General features: G+C 34.0%; 2 protein-coding genes across 7 annotated transcripts in view; one reads left to right on the top strand and one right to left on the bottom strand.

The window, feature by feature from the left end:
- Window positions 1-631: 631 nt before the first annotated feature.
- Window positions 632-13,308, top strand: LOC105839356 (solute carrier family 41 member 1). 3 transcript variants are annotated; one of them, XM_036291424.1, is made up of 10 exons: window positions 632-726; window positions 2,482-2,694; window positions 5,338-5,451; window positions 6,195-6,452; window positions 8,046-8,296; window positions 9,141-9,465; window positions 10,317-10,611; window positions 10,847-11,052; window positions 11,122-11,270; window positions 11,350-11,526. In XM_036291424.1, exons 4-10 carry the CDS (start codon window positions 6,197-6,199, stop codon window positions 11,524-11,526), a joined length of 1,659 nt encoding a protein of 552 aa, XP_036147317.1. In that variant the 5' UTR covers window positions 632-726; window positions 2,482-2,694; window positions 5,338-5,451; window positions 6,195-6,196. The 3 variants fall into 3 exon arrangements, with proteins under 3 accessions (XP_036147317.1, XP_012541073.1, XP_012541074.1); XM_012685619.3 differs by lacking the exon at window positions 632-726 and having other exon boundaries at window positions 2,134-2,694; window positions 11,350-13,308; XM_012685620.3 differs by lacking the exons at window positions 632-726; window positions 2,482-2,694; window positions 5,338-5,451; window positions 6,195-6,452 and adding an exon at window positions 6,468-7,780.
- The window catches only part of LOC105838653, a 32,794-nt gene continuing 27,762 nt past the window's right edge, over window positions 13,273-18,304 (bottom strand). For 3 of the 4 annotated variants that reach the window (XM_012684358.3, XM_012684359.3, XM_028189871.2), the window contains 2 exons: window positions 18,007-18,289; window positions 15,063-17,503 (listed from right to left, as the gene is read on the bottom strand). In XM_012684358.3, the coding sequence (XP_012539812.2) occupies window positions 17,313-17,503; window positions 18,007-18,289 (474 nt within the window). In that variant the 3' untranslated portion in view covers window positions 15,063-17,312. Of the gene's footprint in view, window positions 13,657-15,062; window positions 17,504-18,006; window positions 18,290-18,304 lie in introns of those variants that run through there. The other variant, XR_003625574.2, reaches the window with a different exon arrangement.

Here is an 18,304-nt window from a genome sequence, read left to right as displayed (position 1 = left end):
GGTGACATGCTTATTACATGCAACGTTCAAAATAGTAATTTTCATTGATTTATTATTATTATTTATAGCACGTTTTTGCAACTTGTACGTGCCTTTTATTCAAAATTTTTATCTCGCTGAAGATCTTTCAGGAAAAAATTTTAATATTCGAGAAAATAGAAAAAGGTCACTGTGCTTACAAGCAAAACGTCTAACAATTATATACATATTACAATTTAAATTTTCTTAGTTTCATTAAGTATCAGGATACCCAAAATTATTAGAAATATTACTTTCTAAGTTTTGAAAGACAACAGTGAAAAGTTTTTTTTAAGAAACTAAGAATTTATTATACGAGGAAACATGTACACAAAGAAACAAAAATTTCCTCTAATCCCTCCAGGAATTAAAAAAAAATCCATTAATGTCAGTCTTACTTAGAAAGTTGCTGACAAATAAAATTTCCAATTTAACCAATAGATCCTATGTTCACTAAATACATTTCTTCTATGCTTGATCCTTGTCCGACTATTATTTTTTTCTTTTAAAATGACCTCCTACAAATACATCGATTCGTCACGCCTACAGTTTTATTATTTTAAAGAAAATCCCTTCTACTCAAGACATTAAGCTCGGACTGAGGCTTAAAACAGATTCAGTTCTCATTCGTCGCTCGTAGCAGATGCACCTCTACTTGTAACATCATCCTTGCCAAGCGCATCATCGTGAAGTTTCGCCAAGGCAAAGGTCAGTACTTCTATTATACTTATTTTACATTCTTAAAAATATATTACATCACGTTGCATGCAAACAGTACACAAATCGATTCGTGATTCACTTTTCGCGGCAATTGACGATCACCTCGTAGTAATACCCTAGAACTTAATTAACGATTCGTTGTGACGCAAACCGCTTGACGCACTGTCGCTTACGTCACACTTAAATAATAATTACTAACGCCGCGGAACAATAAAAGTTCTACGTGCTCGGCATTCAATTGACTGCCAAAGATAATTGAACACATGCGATTCGCGCATATCGAGCACGCAAGTCATTGACGGTACGTTTATTCTATCCATCTTCGTTGAAGAAAATCCTTTAAAAACCGAAGGTCTGGAACAAGGCTCTTGCCAAGGAGTGTTTTGAAAGGTCAGATACCTGCGAAACTTAAAGATCTCTCACATATACTTACATATGCCTGTATTTTATAAAAATGAGATTTTTAACGGAAGGAATACTAACGAGCGATTTGCATTAGGTGATTGACTGAATAATAGTGTACACGTGACTGAAGCCTTGATATTATATCCAATTGATTGACTTTATATTATTCAATGAAGCAGAAAAACATACGTCTAGATAGTCATAATTCATCGGTATCATTAGTCTGTAATACTTTGTTCATATATGAGTCTTCAGTTATTAATAATATACGGTGACCGGTTTTCCTTTATTATTAACTTCCATTAAATCATGAATTTTATAGTGATTGATCAACTTAAAATTATTAACGGGTCTTAAATTATTAATAATTAAATTGATTGATCTAACGGAATATTTTTTTTTATTGTACTATAATATAATAGTTAATATCGTTTATATTAATTTTTAATCATTTTTATAAAATTTACTCAATTACTTAAAATTATTTTTTTGAGAGGAAAAATCTTTAAGATGTTTTGCGGGTAAACTAAGATTCGATTGATAGATTGCTTCAGAAATAACCCTTTTAATGCTTTCTACTGTGCAAACATTAACCAACGCACAATACGTCTCCTAAAGTAGAAAATCCTAGCACACTGATTGCCATAATGGTGACCGGCGCTGTCCAAACTTCTAAAAGCACTTAAAGAAATAATTACCGTCTAATAAAGTTTTGAACAACATAAATAGCTAGACGACAAGTAAAGTAAAAAGTGTGCTATCTGTCACGCTATCTCGATAATGAAAGTTTCATAGCACACGATAAGATGATGAACAAATAAAGCGTCAAAGATACATTATACATTTATTAGATTTATCTTTCCAGTAGAGAAAGTGTAATCACTGAATTCCATTGAATTGCGTAAATGCATTTTCGCATTCCAACGTAAATCCCGTAATTCTCCAATGACATTCTGCTCCTTTAAAAAAGTCCAGAATCAAATCATCCATATCAAAGATCAGATGGGGAAGTCCGATGGATTTCCGCGAGTCGCTTGCGAATCGATTTTTAAGCATACGCGAGATCCGCGTTAGAATTTCCTTCGAGCTCCCACCTACCGCCGCCGACGAGATAGCGCACGTGCATACGTCGTCACGACGAGGTAGACGTACGAGCGCCCGACGAGGACGAGCAGAAGTACTGACAATCGAGCCGCGGCTTTCTTTTATCAGTCAAGCTGAACCGCGCGCGACACGCGGACACCTCCGTATAGACTCCGAAAATCAAATCGCGCGCGGGAACCGATACTTTCCTGTCTAATGACGCGAGACACTTAACAACGCTGGAAATTCTAACAGAGTGCACGAATTTGTCGCAACCGACTTTACGCGAATTCCGCGGAAGAACGCGCGAAGAAGAGTTTTGGGCCCGCAGGACATTCGCTCGCGACTCGCTACCGAGACCGTCGTCCAGACTGCTGGTATTGTCCTCAACGTCGACAGATTCTCCAGAACGAGGGGTCCATCGGTGAATTTCGACACGCTGGCGCAAATTCGATGTGAGCTTTCTGCGTAAGTAACACGGAGTATCTGGATTAATCTTACTTATTTTATCAGTTTTGTTGTTGAATTGGAAAGTTCCAACGGTTAGATAGATGGTTGATTATCGATAAATGCAACCGAGAGACTTTTCCACTATGAAGGGTGCAAATTAACTTGGCACCCCCGCGTAAATACATTTAACTCTTCAACTGCAATAACTGAGAAATTTAATTATTTGATCTCCACAAAAAGAAAATAGCAGATTTCACTAAATTTGAAATAAATATAAAATGAACAAGAAATTGTAGAAACTGTGCCGTATTCTTAAAAAAAAAACTTTTTCGAGACACGAGCAGGTACAGAAATTAAACACAATTATCATTCTTAAGAGCTACTAATAAAGATAGGTAAAGTCTAATTTGTAATTAATATTCATATCTTTTTCAACTGCGCGTCTGACTTATAATTAATATTAATGACTTAAAAAAAAATGTGACAAAATGGAGAAACTGCTTACAGACTTCAAAAATGATTATCTTGCACGATATCAATCAGCGCGCAAATTATCTATATATTACTTATCTGTTTACGAATACTGTTTGCTTTCTCTCACGAACATCGGATAAAATTATAATACAGTACTATGTCTTGAAAAGTATTCTTTTGCACGATAATTTTTGTCGAATGATTGATAATTATATCTCGAATCAAAATGCAAGATTATACGCAAAATTTAAAAGTCACTGTCCTACAATTATATTAGCGTCCAATTTAATCCATATGGGTGATTACGAAAGAAATATGGTAGATAAAAAGTCATTGTTATAAGAACACATACATACATGTTGAAATAAATTATATTAAAGGTAGCAATCTATCAAACTCAATTTAGTGATCATCAATTACTTATTTTGTACGTTATCAAATTAAAGTTAGTAAACATAATTAGCGTTATAAGCTATCTATCAACATTAAGTGATGATCGTTTATTTATTTCGTTTATTAAATCAAAGTTGACTGAAAGATACGTATTACACGGGAAAATAATGCAGAAAAATTTAATTGCCTCCTAATAATTATTGTTTTTCATTACTATTCTATTATTTTTCCTATCTATTATATTTCTCTGTCAATCTTCGGCTGATGATTCTCCTGAAATTGGACGAACCGTTATTGATTATTTGCGCGATTCACTTTGCTAGCTCTAAATCGGACCTATCTTCGCTTTTGGCGAATCAAAAATTGCAAAGAACCCTTTGTAGGCAGATGCAGCAAAAAAGGCACACGTCCCTTTTCCGCACACGCACGCGTAATTTAGTTCTCGCTGACACGTGCGATCAGATCAAGTCGCGACGCGAGAGCTTCAGTTGCCTCTATCACCCCAAACGTGTGATCAAGTCGCGACGCTCTCTCGCTGATTCTGCATATTGCGTTACACGAAGCGTCAGGAGTATCGAGGAGCCCGCCGCGCCGGTCGGAGCAACGACTTGGCCATTCAAGATTATTGCTATCAATTACCAGAGATGAACTATTAAGAAATATCAATGATACTTCTTAAAGGAAAACTTCAGCTACTTTAGCTTGTCATAGATAAATATGATCTGATAAAAAACGAAGCGTTTAGATGGGTAGAGCGCTGCATTAAAAGTTCTGCTCCAATAGTCTTTCTTTCTTTTTTTATTAAAACAATACGTGAAAGAAATAAAATGTAAAATAAAGCACGGAAGAAATTTGATACGTAATGTGCATATGTAATTTTCTTAAAATTCTTTTATTTGGAAAAAGAAATGTTATTTTATTAAAATTATTGAGTATCTTTAACGTATCTTTTAAAAATAATTATCTGCACACATTACGTTTGCTGTGCTTCTGAATTAAAATTCGAAGATAGATTATAGGCAACGGAACTTGGATCGTCGATTGACAAATAATAATTGTTCTTGTTAAATATTGAAATTTTTTACAAGATTTTTACTAGAATTTAAAAAAAGTGCACAAGTGTCGCAGTATCTAGTATACTTTTACTCAGGTAGAACGTGCACCAGTGGTAAACTTGCGACTATTTTTACGGACGATTCATAACTCACATTGTACGAAAGCACACACGCTAGACCGTTAATCATAATTAGATATCGATTACTTCTGTCTGGTAGACGTTCCAGTATGGTTACCAATTACGCGTCCGACATCGGCAAACAATTAGGTTTATACGCTTGGGTTTATAAATCGATCTCATGCAATCGCAAGAGTTTTGCGACGAGCGCGCGAGTTCTCGGGTTTCGCGAAAAACGCGGATCGGATTCAAGCGGATTCGAAAATCTCGCGGTATCTAGTTCACGTTTCCGAAGAAAGCGTGCGAACGATGCGCTTGCGTAATCGTGATTCTCGGATTCCTGACTTCCTCTTGTTTCTCCAGTCCTCGCACTTTTATACCCCCCTGTCGTTAATTGTTTCCTTTTTTTTCTCCTCTCTCTGATAAACGCGATCGTCTCGACTAGACACGTAATTACGGTGGCTTCAATAACGATAAGCCACCGTGCGATAACGGTGTTAAAATCGCTAGTACACGAGTCCCCGATAACGCGTACAAAGTCATTTGATTACCTGACAGTAACGGCAAACAGTTCTCCAGATAGCCCGGATGATCTGTAACGTATCATTGCGTATTTTCAGTGTCTGTAGATCGAAGATTGCGGAAACAGGCAGATCCGACGTGAGATTGTCGCAGGTTGATCCTAAGGTTTGCCAAACGGGCTCTTGCAACGCCATAGGCCTACAGCGGATTCGGTATGTGCATATGTTAAATTTTATTCATTTGTTTTGTGCATCCTTCTCTTATTTTCTGCTTGAACAGAACTTAAATCATGTTTCAAATCAAATAAAAAATTACAACTTAAAAATTTTTTACAACTTAAAAATTAACACAAATTTAATTAAATTTTTTTAAATTTAAAACACAAATTAAAAATTGGATTACCATGATGCTTGGCGTGTTGTAATACTTTCCTTCATCGAGCTCCTTTATATGTATCTCCTTTAGACTTTAAATGTAACATTTTTATACAAAAAATTTCCACGTTACTCCGTCAGGCAATAATCTTACATACTTATCGAAGCGCTGAGAATAAACACCTGCGATTAAAAAAACAAGAATGTTACATGTATAATACAGTTTTGAGGAAAGATTACAAAATCACATTACTCTTTTCACATAAAGATTTATCAAATTCAGAATTTATGAAAAATATTTTTAAGTTCTTTACATAATAAAATATGATATTTTCTCTTTTTTACGTAATTTTTTCATAATTTTTTAAACAATTTTATTATAATTTTGTTAAATAAAGAATTTTGATGAGCTTGCAAATAATATAATTTAAATCTCTTAAATTGCATTATAAACTACCAAATCATAATGATTCACTTTAGCTCGTTCCATATTCCATATAACAGTGTTTTAAACATAGGATCTCGTAAAGCTTTCGATAGGATCGAGACTTCTGCCTAATTGAGCCATTGGCTTATCACAGATATGGTCGCTTTTCCGGACTCGGAGATTGAGCCACCGTTGGTGAACAACATCGGTCTGACGCCGACGGACAGCAATGACAACGTTTCGCGTCTGACAAACGACGTTGGAAGAGTCAGGGATCAAGCTTTTACTATACCCCGTGCAATGAATGGCAATGACAATTATTCGTTGAAATTCGACAGCATGAAGAAAACTGATGATAAGAAACTGAGAGTGGACATCAATCCGGAGTCTGACTTCGTGCAGAAAGTCGCCGGTAAGAAAAGTCGCGAGATTAATGGCAGCATGGCGAAAACGAGCGTGTTCGCACACTATCTTATTCTTCCGTGCGACTATGTTTTATGCGATTAAATGCTAATCCCAAGTCTTGCGCGATGATTAACGCGATGAAGGAAGATTGAAGCTGTTGAAAAATTTGCATAGCAAAAGCATTTGGCTTCGATATCGACATAATTTATTGCCCCTTATAAATTTTTACGTCAATAACGGTATCGATTGGTTTCGATCGCGCCGCAAGTGAAGATAAAATCTACATCCGTGTATCTATGTGGCATTGAAATTTGAATTTATTTAAATGGAATTAAAGCCAAGTTTCGATTTCTCATGCGAAGCTTGAAATTCTATTTTCCTTGATACCCCAGTAGCACAATCAGCATAATAGGCAAAAATAAAAGTAAAAATTCACCGTAAAAATTCGGCGAAAAAATATTATTCAAGTAATGTAAGTTAAACAAATTTTCGTCACAACGCTGTTTTTCTGTACTTATAACTTGAAATTTATTTATCACTTTTTAAAACCTTGTTGCTACTGCTATTTCCGTTCTTATCTACTTGCTGTTACGTAAAAGTTGTATAAGCAATAAAATAATAATTAGTCACCAAATTGGATTACGGCCTTCGAATGAAAATAATAGTTGCATTTCATGCAAATTAAATGCGATGTCACGTCAGTAAAAATTACATGACGCATAAAATTGTTGTTTGACACAACAAATACTTTCGCACAATTAATAAATAATGGAACACGGGAAAATGTACTTTCCCAATATAATATACTCATGCTATAACGTTACCTTGCCCCTTGATATAACGAAATTTACTTGGTCCGTTTAAATTCTGGCAAGTTCTGATAGTGTAATTGATGATGTATTGTCGCCCGTCATGTCGTTCATATCGCTTCGCATCGTGAAATTCACGCGTACTTTGTACCTACAGGAAACGAACAAACTAATTGTCGTGGCAGTGTGACAAATCGCTCGCGGATACGGTGGGGAAAAGATCGGCACAGACAATGTGACGATTATAACGATTACGACGCGGAATAACTCACCGATGATTTTTGCCCGCTGACAGTCCCATCGTCGGAATTCAGAGTACCATGAATTAACGCCGGTTTATAATGCGAGAGCGCAGAGAAGGCATTCAGTTCAGTAATCGCCTCGCGTCGTTTACGTGCCTTTGCGGAGCACGAGTTTATTTACACGAGGATGACGGTGCGCGGAGATGTTGACAGCCACCAAGAGACCAACAGCCGTCAGTGAACAGTCGAACCTTCTCACATATAGCTCATGTAAAATCGATCGAGTGAGTCATAATTGTGCAATTTGATTGCAATTCGGAAAGTTGCACGGCCGTCAGTAAAATGTTTATTTCTAGCGTTTTCACTTTCAGGAAAAGATCATACGATCGACTTCCAAATCTTATAGAAACCGGTAACTGTCAAGCATATCGATTCGTACATTCGTGTCTCAATTCTAGCGTCGTCCGATTATTTAGAACGCTGATTGCGACCACCGCTTGAATATTCTCCGACTGTGGATTTTTTTAATATGTACCGATACGTCGACAGTCGGCTTGAAGACACCCGGCGGTGACAAGATGGACGGGAAAAACCTGCCCGGCGGAAATGATAAAGGATCGCTCTCCAGCTCCGTGGTCACGATTTCGTCGGATCCCGATGGGGAAGGTCAGAACCCGAAGGGAAACCACAAGGATATCAGAAACGAGAAATGGTTCCACACAATCGCGCAGGTGTCGATACCGTTCTTTATCGCTGGTCTGGGGACCATCGGCGCAGGTCGTGTTCTCACCACCGCGAAGGTAATGACTCTTTCCCCGAAGAAAATGCCATATCGTAGAAAACAGACTCGAGTGTCGATCGTCCGTTCCTATCTCCTTCTTTTACTTACGTTATTTTTCTGCGGAAATATTTATTCTCGTTCGAAGATGGAGAAATAATTTACTACTATCAAAGACAATGTCGAAATTGATGCTCAATATTTACTAGGTGCATTTTATCGATTGTATGATATAGGATACGATATCGATCTCTTAAACCTACACCGCGACCCGATTGCATAAACACAATCTCGAGTGCCGTTCATATTTTTAATACCGATCATGTAGATTTTAGATAAAAGCACATTGCGTTAAATAATTTATCCTCAATCACTTGATTAAGTAAGAACAAAGTCTTAATTAAATCTTATCGCGGGTTTATATATATCTTGAAACGTTTTTAAAACGAGCGGAAGTAACGAATTAACTCGTCAATAATACATCACTGTGATAAGAACGCGTTAATTATATGCAGTGTGTCTCAAGCTTTTGCAATTCTAATTCTCTTCCTTTCAATTCAATTTAAAAACATTGTTTTTGTCACTTTATATTGCAGAAATCGAGAAGCTTCTTTTGTAAAGAACCAAGTAGTAAATTATTTTAAACTTTGCAAGCCAAGAAGAAAAATTTTTTAAATTATGTATGTACTTATTGTAAAAAAAAGTAAGTCCCGCTTCTATCATCTTATCGCAATGTAGTCCCGCTTTCCAATCAGTCTGCCTAGCAGTCTTTAATCTATTCTTCGATTTGCATGGCAATCAAAAAAATAAATTTCGTTTAAAATCGGTTTATATGTATTCTAATATTTTAACATATCCGATTTTAGTACATGCCCGCTTTCATAGAGGTTCCTCAACTACTGATCCTGACCACGGCGCTGCAGGGTCTGAAGGGTAATCTTGATATGTGTTTGGCGTCGCGATTGTCGACACAAGCGAATTTAGGCAACATGACCAGTCGACGGGAGATCATCAAGATGATCGTCGGGAACATCGCCCTGGTACAGATCCAGGCAATCGTCGCGGCCGTCTGTCTGTCGTTGTTCGGCATGGGGGTAGGCCAGCTCAACGGGAATGACTTTAAGTGGCAGCACGCGTTGCTGTTAGCAGTCTCGTGCATGTGCACAGCGACCAGCTCTTGCTTTATCTTGGGTAAGTTATTTTTTCGCCGCATGCTCATTAAATATTGTACGCTTTTTACATTCTAAGCTTTTACATATCAGACACTCCCTTTCGAAGTAACCATCCATTCGTCGTTTATCAACAATTAGCGTTAATAACGGCTGCTGTTAAGGCTCAATCACGCATTATATTAATAGATATTATCTGTGATAACTGCTCATACATGATAAAGATATGCTTGATAGACACGATTTTTATAGAAAGATCTGTATTTCTTTTTTAGTACCATTTTTTACTGTTGCAAAAATTTTTTCATTCTCTATCGAAAATTTATACGTATTTATCTGTTATCGCGTTCTAAATTCTTAATTTTATGTTATCTGTTATCAATATTTCACATTTCATTTTCTGTTCATAATATTCTCATAAAGCTTGAAATGAACCAATTACAATAATGTATCGTTAATTTCCATTTCTAATATAGGAAATAAATATTTTATTAGCATGCAGAGAGTTAAATTATTTAATTACGTAATTGTTAAATAATGTATTATTATAACAAATATAACATTAACTAATTGCAAGAATAATTCATGTAGATTCTCTTTTCGACCTCTTTCTCTTTTTTTATATGTTTATAATATGGTTAATATTATAATATTGCAAACTAATTTTTAAATTAGAGATAGCTTTTTTATTTTATTGTAATCTTGTTGTCCCTAAATTTTTTGAACTCCTATTATTAAATTTAATATTTAATTAGATGTAGCATGCTTATGTTCTTTTTGAAATTCTTCTTAATTTAAATATTTAAAACGTTATAAAACTTATTTTGATAAGCAAAATTTTAAATCACAAGCAAAATTATCTCTTCCCCGCAGACTTTGTCATGATCGCTGTGATCATGTTATCTCATCGATACAAAATGAATCCGGACAACGTGGCGACTCCTCTGGCCGCATCTATCGGCGATGTCGTGTCCATCAGCATTCTTTCCACCATCGCAACGGAATTCTACAATAGAATGAATACAGAAGGTTGGATATTGTACGTCGTTCTCGGAGTGTTCTTGGTGCTTTTGCCGATTTGGATTGCAATCGTGCTAAAGAATAAATATACAAAAAAAGTATTGAAGTCCGGTTGGATTCCCATCCTATCTGCTCTTCTAATCAGTGGGTTAGTCACAAAATATTTTATTTAGGCTTTCCGAGAGATTTTATTCTAATAACCAAATTGTTTAGCTGTAAATATTTAAATCAATCTTTCCTACGTGTGATTGCATTATCAATTTATTGTTAATTTTCAATTTTATTTTTTAATTCACGATATATCACTAATGAATTATAATCTGATTATTATTTTGCTCAAGTGTATTTTTATTTTATTCATTACTATTACTATCTGTCTTTAGCGGAGGCGGATTAGTTCTCGAGAGAATAATTGACGAATATAAAGGATCCGAAGCTTTTCAACCGGTCATTAACGGAATCGGCGGCAATTTAGTATCGGTGCAAGCGTCTCGAATGTCAACCATGTTGCACCAGTCTTCTATCATAGGAATTCTGCCGCCGCATGGCAAAATTTGGGTAGCTCCGTGGACCGCGCTCTGTGTTGGATGTATGTGTCATATTAAAATTTTTTATGCTAGAATACGTTCGATATATCTAAAACTTTTTTTACATACAGCACCATATGCCAGTACCGCAAGGTTGCTGATCGCTTTAGTGATTCCCGGTCAACTGGTCTTTGTCTTTATCGCTGATGCTTTAAATCCGGAGAAATGCTCACTAAATGCGTACTTCGTAATCTCTTATATAGTTGTTTCTATAGTACAAGTAAGTCACGCAATTACTTTGTTTCGATTTTTAAACTATGTGGAAGCAAAGCTGTAACAAGAATATTTTTTTTCTTTAGGTGATGATTCTATTGTACATTGCGCATATAATTATTCATGCGATGTGGAGGTACAAAATCGATCCTGACAACTCGGCGATCCCCTACTTGACAGCATTGGGTGATCTGAGTGGATCGCTGCTAATAGCGTTAGCGTTCTTCTTTATATACGCTATAAACTATCCATACTGCGCCTAAGTGAAAGATAAATCTGAGGTAGAACTAATGTCATTGCACCCATATACCAACACACACATACACGTACACGTGGCGTAAGGAACCTTTAACAATCCCTAATTTTCTCATTACGGGACAAGAGAATTGGGTGCTTTGCGCCTGTCAAAACAATTCGAATGCCTCGCTTTGTGGCGTTATATAATTCGAAGTGGCTCGCGAAACCGAGTGGGAAATGACGATGAAATAATGTTAAGAGGCGAGGTATAATGAAGAAAATACTCAGACCACAAATATATACATTTGTTCACCGTTAAACTCGTAGTATCAAACTATACTCAATATGATACATTTTTAACTATTCCATAGGTCGTCACTGTTCCTAATCAATCATTAATTTTGATTAAAACATAAAAGTTAAATTAGCATTTTTTAATTCTTTATTACTGGTGACAAAAAGTCTTAGTTCTCATTAAATTAAATAAATTGACAGCATTTTAAATAGGTATATTAATAAATCTTTCCCACTATGTCATTAATTATCTTATTGGTTTAGTCAAGTTAGCCAAATATTAAGTAGAAACAGTGGCGACTCAATAGAATTAAAATATTTTTAAAAAACAATAATTCCACAACACAGTTGTCAATAATCTATTTCTGCAAACGTACGTAAGCGGCTGTGAACTACAAGTATAATGCTTACGAAGCAGCATGATGAATGGCAATTCTGGCACATATCTCATGTTTTTTTCCATAAAATGTGTCACGAACTTCTCACAAATAAATAACAGCCTAGTCAATTTAATAGCAAAAAATATGTATGTTCAAAAAGTTTCTGAAAAACAACTAAAGAATGTTTCAATTCGTTAAAGCACCATCAGTCTTTTAGCCGCTCGCAGGAGACGGCTTTTATTTTAGAAGATTTGTATAATAATTGCATCGTCTTGACGAAGAATACCCGTTGCGAGATGAGTTCATTATTATCGCGACGTATTTTAACTTGAAGCGATAGCGACGTGTTTTAACTTTAAACGGTAGCGATCGTAAATTAAAATATAAAACTGTGGCCGTGAAGAATCAAATTCACGAGCAAAGTGAGCGAACCGAGTGCTTGGAATTCCTGTATTCTTTACCTCGGAAGTCACAAGACACTACGAAACATTTATTCTGCCACGGCAAATGGGGCACAATTTAATTGCACAAACGTACAATTGCGGCGCAATTGCGGCTCAATTAAAGCTACAATATTTCAGCCACATATTATTAAAGCAAGCGTTGATTGCCTCTCCTTGCCGTAGTCTTACACGCATATAATATTACGCAATTATTTAATTACGCAACGCGCGGTCTGCGAGCCACGCCTTACGTAATACTCAGACAATAGCCGAGTAATTAATCTGCGTTGATTATTTGTCTTTGAAGTTGTAAGAAACTCACATTTCGAGCGTCCATTCTCAGCACGTTGAACATCGCATACGCATACAACGCAGGTACTCCGAAATACTTCAAATACCGTTTAAAAAATTTTACCAAAATTATGCATAATTTTCAATACTTCGAAATTTATCAAAAATCTAATAACGGTTCATTTATTATTATACAGTTTTAATATAGCAATAGCAAATTTGTTACGAGCAAAAGAGAACTAGAACAGTGCAGCCGAAGTTCAATGTGTTAAAACTAACATACGAAAATTGAAATCGTTTACGAAAAATTGTTTAAACGATTTGTGAAGATTTTTAGGAATGAATTTTGAAATACAAATGTATTCTAATTAAGATATTTAAATATATTTTTATGTACATATTTTACTCGTGTACTTAACACCTTTCCAAATTTCAATTATTGCAACGTTTAATTGTAAATATTAACTTTTATAATAATTAATATTAGTCTAAAAGATTTAGTCTAATAGAAATTTTATTCAAAATTATTTAAGTGAGTTATATCAAAGTTGGCATGCGATACTTATATTTCTAAATACTGTTAACCAACCGACCCTGACCTGACCGTTTAACCGATCGAGAAAACATAACGTTCATATATTTCTAGAAGAATGTAGATAATGCAGTAACGTCATGTTTGAAAGATGGAATTTAGATAGAAGAACTTGCAAAAGTTTATATCTCATATTATCTCGTCCCAAGTGGTATCCTGTGAAAAAAAATAAATATTTAATAAAAATTTGAAGATTATACGTTATTTTTTACAACTCTCAGAGTATTGTAAAATGTCATTATTTCCCGCAATCTTTGCAATAGGCTGACGATTGCGGAAAATATCGAATTTTTACAATACACAGAGCATTGTAAAAATTATTTTCTGCAATAGGCTGACAATTGCAAAAAATATCGAATTTTTACAATACACAGAGCATTGTAAAAATTATTTTCTGCAATAGGCTGACAATTGCAGAAAATATCGAATTTTTACAATATACAGAGTGTTGTAAAAAATAATTAATGCAATAGGCTGACAATTGCAGAAAATATCGAATTTTTACAATACACAGAGCATTGTAAAAATTATTTTCTGCAATAGGCTGACAATTGCAGAAAATATCGAATTTTTACAATACACAGAGCATTGTAAAAATTATTTTCTGCAATAGGCTGACAATTGCAGAAAATACCGAATTTTTACAATACACAGAGCATTGTAAAAATTATTTTTTGCAATAGGCTGACAATTGCAGAAAATATCGAATTTTTACAATACACAGAGCATTGTAAAAATTATTTTCTGCAATAGGCTGACAATTGCAGAAAATATCGAATTTTTACAATACACAGAGCATCTGCAATAGGCTGACAATTTACAATACAATACACAGAGCATTGTAAAAATGCAATAGGCTGACAATTGCAGAAAATATCGAATTTTTACAATACACAGAGCATTGTAAAAATTATTTTCTGCAATAGGCTGACAATTGCAGAAAATATCGAATTTTTACAATACACAGAGCATTGTAAAAATTATTTTCTGCAATAGGCTGACAATTGCAGAAAATACCGAATTTTTACAATACACAGAGCATTGTAAAAATTAGCAATAGGCTGACAATTGCAGAAAATATCGAATTTTTACAATACACAGAGTGTTGTAAAAAATAATTAATGCAATAAGCTGACAATTGCAGAAAATATCGAATTTTTACAATACACAGAGTGTTGTAAAAAATAATTAATGCAATAGGCTGACAATTGCAGAAAATATCGAATTTTTACAATACACAGAGCATTGTAAAATTATTTTCTGCAATAGGCTGACAATTGCAGAAAATATCGAATTTTTACAATACACAGAGCATTGTAAAAATTATTTTCTGCAATAGGCTGACAATTGCAGAAAATATCGAATTTTTACAATACACAGAGCATTGTAAAAATTATTTTCTGCAATATTTTTAAAACTAATCTTTGTGTAAAACTAATTATAACAAAAATATGATTGCTTTTCAAGAAGCAAGTATTATTATATTCTTACATTATTTATTGTTATTTATTATAAGATTTAATAAACGGAAGAAATATTTCTGAAATTATTACTCTATAAAATTTAATTAAAAATGTTTTATTGTGCGGGAGCGTACACTACTTTTATCGAATTAGCGCGGCGATCCTAAATCCTAATTATTAATCTATCGATCGATTATACGATTCGTTACACCTGGAAAAATCGATATAAGAAGTATACACGTATGATTTTGATGTATTTATCACTGTGTATATATCTGTACTTATTTATAAAATTTTTTTCTTATTTTTCTTTCGTTTTGTGACTACAAAATGGGCTTTGAAGAACAAAAATATTACAAATCGACTAGATACTAATAATGTTACTTTTTCTTTACATAAAGCGCGTTTCTCGCTCGATCAAAAAAATGTATATATATACGTGTGTGTGTGTGTGTGTGTGTGTGTGTGTGTGTGTGTGTGTGTGTGTGTGTGTGTTTGTGTGTGTTTGTGTGTTGTGTGTGTGTGTATATATATTATATATATACACGTATAATAATATATAGATATGCGCTTTCTCAAGTTTCGTCTTTGTAGTAAAAATATTTTTTGGGCTTTATCTTTGGGCGATCTTCGTTAGTCTACAGTTAAAAAGTAATTTCTTCCTTAACGCTGCGATAAAGTTTTGGCTTTGGATTTCCTGTCGTCTATCTAATTGCACCGGCCTGCGTAAAGAAGATTTCAGAATAAAAATGACAAAAGACAAAGCTTCCTTAAGTATCAATAAATTCATATACTAAATTATTGTAACATTATTATTGATGTAATTATATTATGTTGTTATTTTTGTTATTATAATACTAAAAAATAATTAATATAACAAAAGAAGATCAAATTGTATGCTCGGCTCGAATTTGTTAAACAATAGATAAATATAAAAGACTAAATCGAGCAACAAAGATTCTTATTAGATAAAAAATATATTTATTAAATATTATATATGTAGATAGTTTACAACCGTTTAACCTAATTGAATTGTTATATTACTGATTTTTTTTATTAAATATAATCAAAACGTTTTGGTAAAAATTGTATAATATTTTAATAAACTTACATATTTTTCATCTAATAAGAGTTGTCTCCAAAGACAAAATCAAATCATTATAATTTCGTTATACATTACAGGCCGTTATAGATAGTTTCCATCGTGCAATTGATACGTACGTTCGATTACGTTTATTTCGTTGATTTGGCATACACACATTAATAAATGTCGCTTTGCTAGTCATTGACTGTACAAAAAATCGCGGAACATTTTTATTCGTTTTACAAAAATAAATCGTCTGCTAATAACTAACTGGAGGACTTCGTTGCGTTGCATTCTGTTTCGTAAATAGCCAAATTTCTCTCAGTGTATTTAATTCAACTATTTCCTATCGTGATGTATAAGTAAACGTGAGAAAATGCGATTGAAAGCTTCAATAATTCTTCATTATGTCGATGTTTCTAGATAAGATGATTATAAATTTAGTGATAAACATTAATCCTTAATATAGGGTACCGAGTAGATCGGTACAATTAAAACATGTTTTGATTCGACAGTGTTCGCCTCACCGTTTGATTATGTTTGTTATGTAAGAGTGAGACTTTATTTTTCCAGACTCTGTCTCGTATATATTAAAAAAATAAGATGTTCTGATTCAAGATTCTTATTTCGGATATGTATATACATGAATGAATAAACTCCTTACAATTTTATCAAAACTTATTGCAGTTTAAAATATATTCACACTTTATCATTGATCTTTATAAATTTTATTCTGAAGTCATGAGACAAATTTGCATATTTTAAACTGCATTTCTTTTAATAAATATACGACCAAACTGTATAGAAAAATAATCAGATTTAGTTGCAACTTTTGACTTAATCTGAAACAACAAAAATAGAAAAATATTGGAAGATGTAAAAAAAACCGCTGAAAACAAATTTCCGTGTTTAAAAAGGTATAGTAACTAATAAATTATTTTAAATACCTGTTAAAAGAATTGATCGACGCTCTAAATCGTCCTGTACTAAATTTTATATTTATATGCAATCTTATCTTGCTTTTAGTGAAATAAAACACAAAAGCGAGATGCAATATTAAAATCTAAAGATATATGTATGACGCAATTTTGTTTCACGATTCGAAGCTTAAGAAAATAGAGATAACTCACAGTTTACCTTGACCTTTCACGTATTATTGCCAGCAATAATTATCGATATTGCTATGTTTATGAATGTTCTCAAGAGTAAAAGACTGAATTCGTGAAACTTCAGCAAATAAAAAAATCGTTGCTATGTTCTCGAATTCACGTGACAGGTTGCCTCGGGACGGAGGGATTAACCGGTGCCAAAGTCAAGGTTTCTTTCTTTTTCCTGTTCACGCGACGTCCCACGTGTAGGACGACGTCTCCAGCTTTGACGGATTTAAATTCGGCAATCGCCTCGGCGTGGGTCATACCATGAAGAGGTTTCGAATTTATTGATAAAATTTCGTCCCCTGTAAATATGAAATTTCGTGAGCTACGTATGTTGATTAGAAATATGCTAATATAATATCAAATACTTATTATAAATATATATACAATAAAAAATTTATCATAAAGTAATTTGTAAAAATTATTATAGGAACCTTAACACAATAAGAAATTTTTAAATATATTTGTATTTTTCACTTGCAAATTAAAAATCGCTATATACTGTAAATTACTTTTTAGAGTTTGTTTTCGCAAACAAAAATGTATTTATAACTTAATAATAATCAACTTTGATAAAAATTAACAATTATTTTATTTTTTAATTAATAATTATTTCAAATATTATTCACAAAAAAGAAGAAAAGATCCAGAGAAAAAAAAGCGAAAAAAGAATGTCATATAGAAGAAAGATTTTTATTTCTTAAATCTAAAATTTCCGAAAAATTTGAAAAAACATTTAGAAGATTTAGAGATCCGAAGATTTATAGAATTAACTTGCCAGATATGAATCGGGTATAGTCTTTACCTTCCTTGACAGTGCCTAAGTCAGCGGCTTGGCCATTAGGAAATACGGTTTTCACATAGATACCCATATTTCCGCGAGGACTGTCGGTACCGCCGACGATACTGAAGCCAAGTCCCTTGTGCCCGGGACCCTTGAGAAATCTGGCGGTCAGTATCGTAAAGGATGCGCCGCTCTTACTAGGTCTTGGCAAGGTACAAAAACGCGACTCCTCTCCCTCGGCAGCTTCGTCAATGTCCTCGAGCTCCGAGTCCGTGTTCAGACCTTCGTCGGCGTCTTGAGTACCCTAAAAGAAACATTG

This window comes from Monomorium pharaonis, chromosome 8 (genome assembly GCF_013373865.1).
Source record: "Monomorium pharaonis isolate MP-MQ-018 chromosome 8, ASM1337386v2, whole genome shotgun sequence".
Taxonomy (NCBI): Eukaryota; Metazoa; Arthropoda; class Insecta; order Hymenoptera; family Formicidae; genus Monomorium; species Monomorium pharaonis.
Note: the sequence above shows the minus strand (reverse complement) of the source record. Positions and strands in the feature narration are given on the sequence as shown.

Coding starts and splice junctions, on each gene's coding strand:
- LOC105839356 (XM_012685619.3), top strand. CDS start 6,197: ATGGTCGCTTTTCCGGACTCGGAGATTGAGCCACCGTTGGTGAACAAC. Junction 6,453..8,045: donor CTTCGTGCAGAAAGTCGCCG/GTAAGAAAAGTC, acceptor ATACGTCGACAG/TCGGCTTGAAGACACCCGGC. Junction 10,612..10,846: donor TCTGCTCTTCTAATCAGTGG/GTTAGTCACAAA, acceptor ATCTGTCTTTAG/CGGAGGCGGATTAGTTCTCG.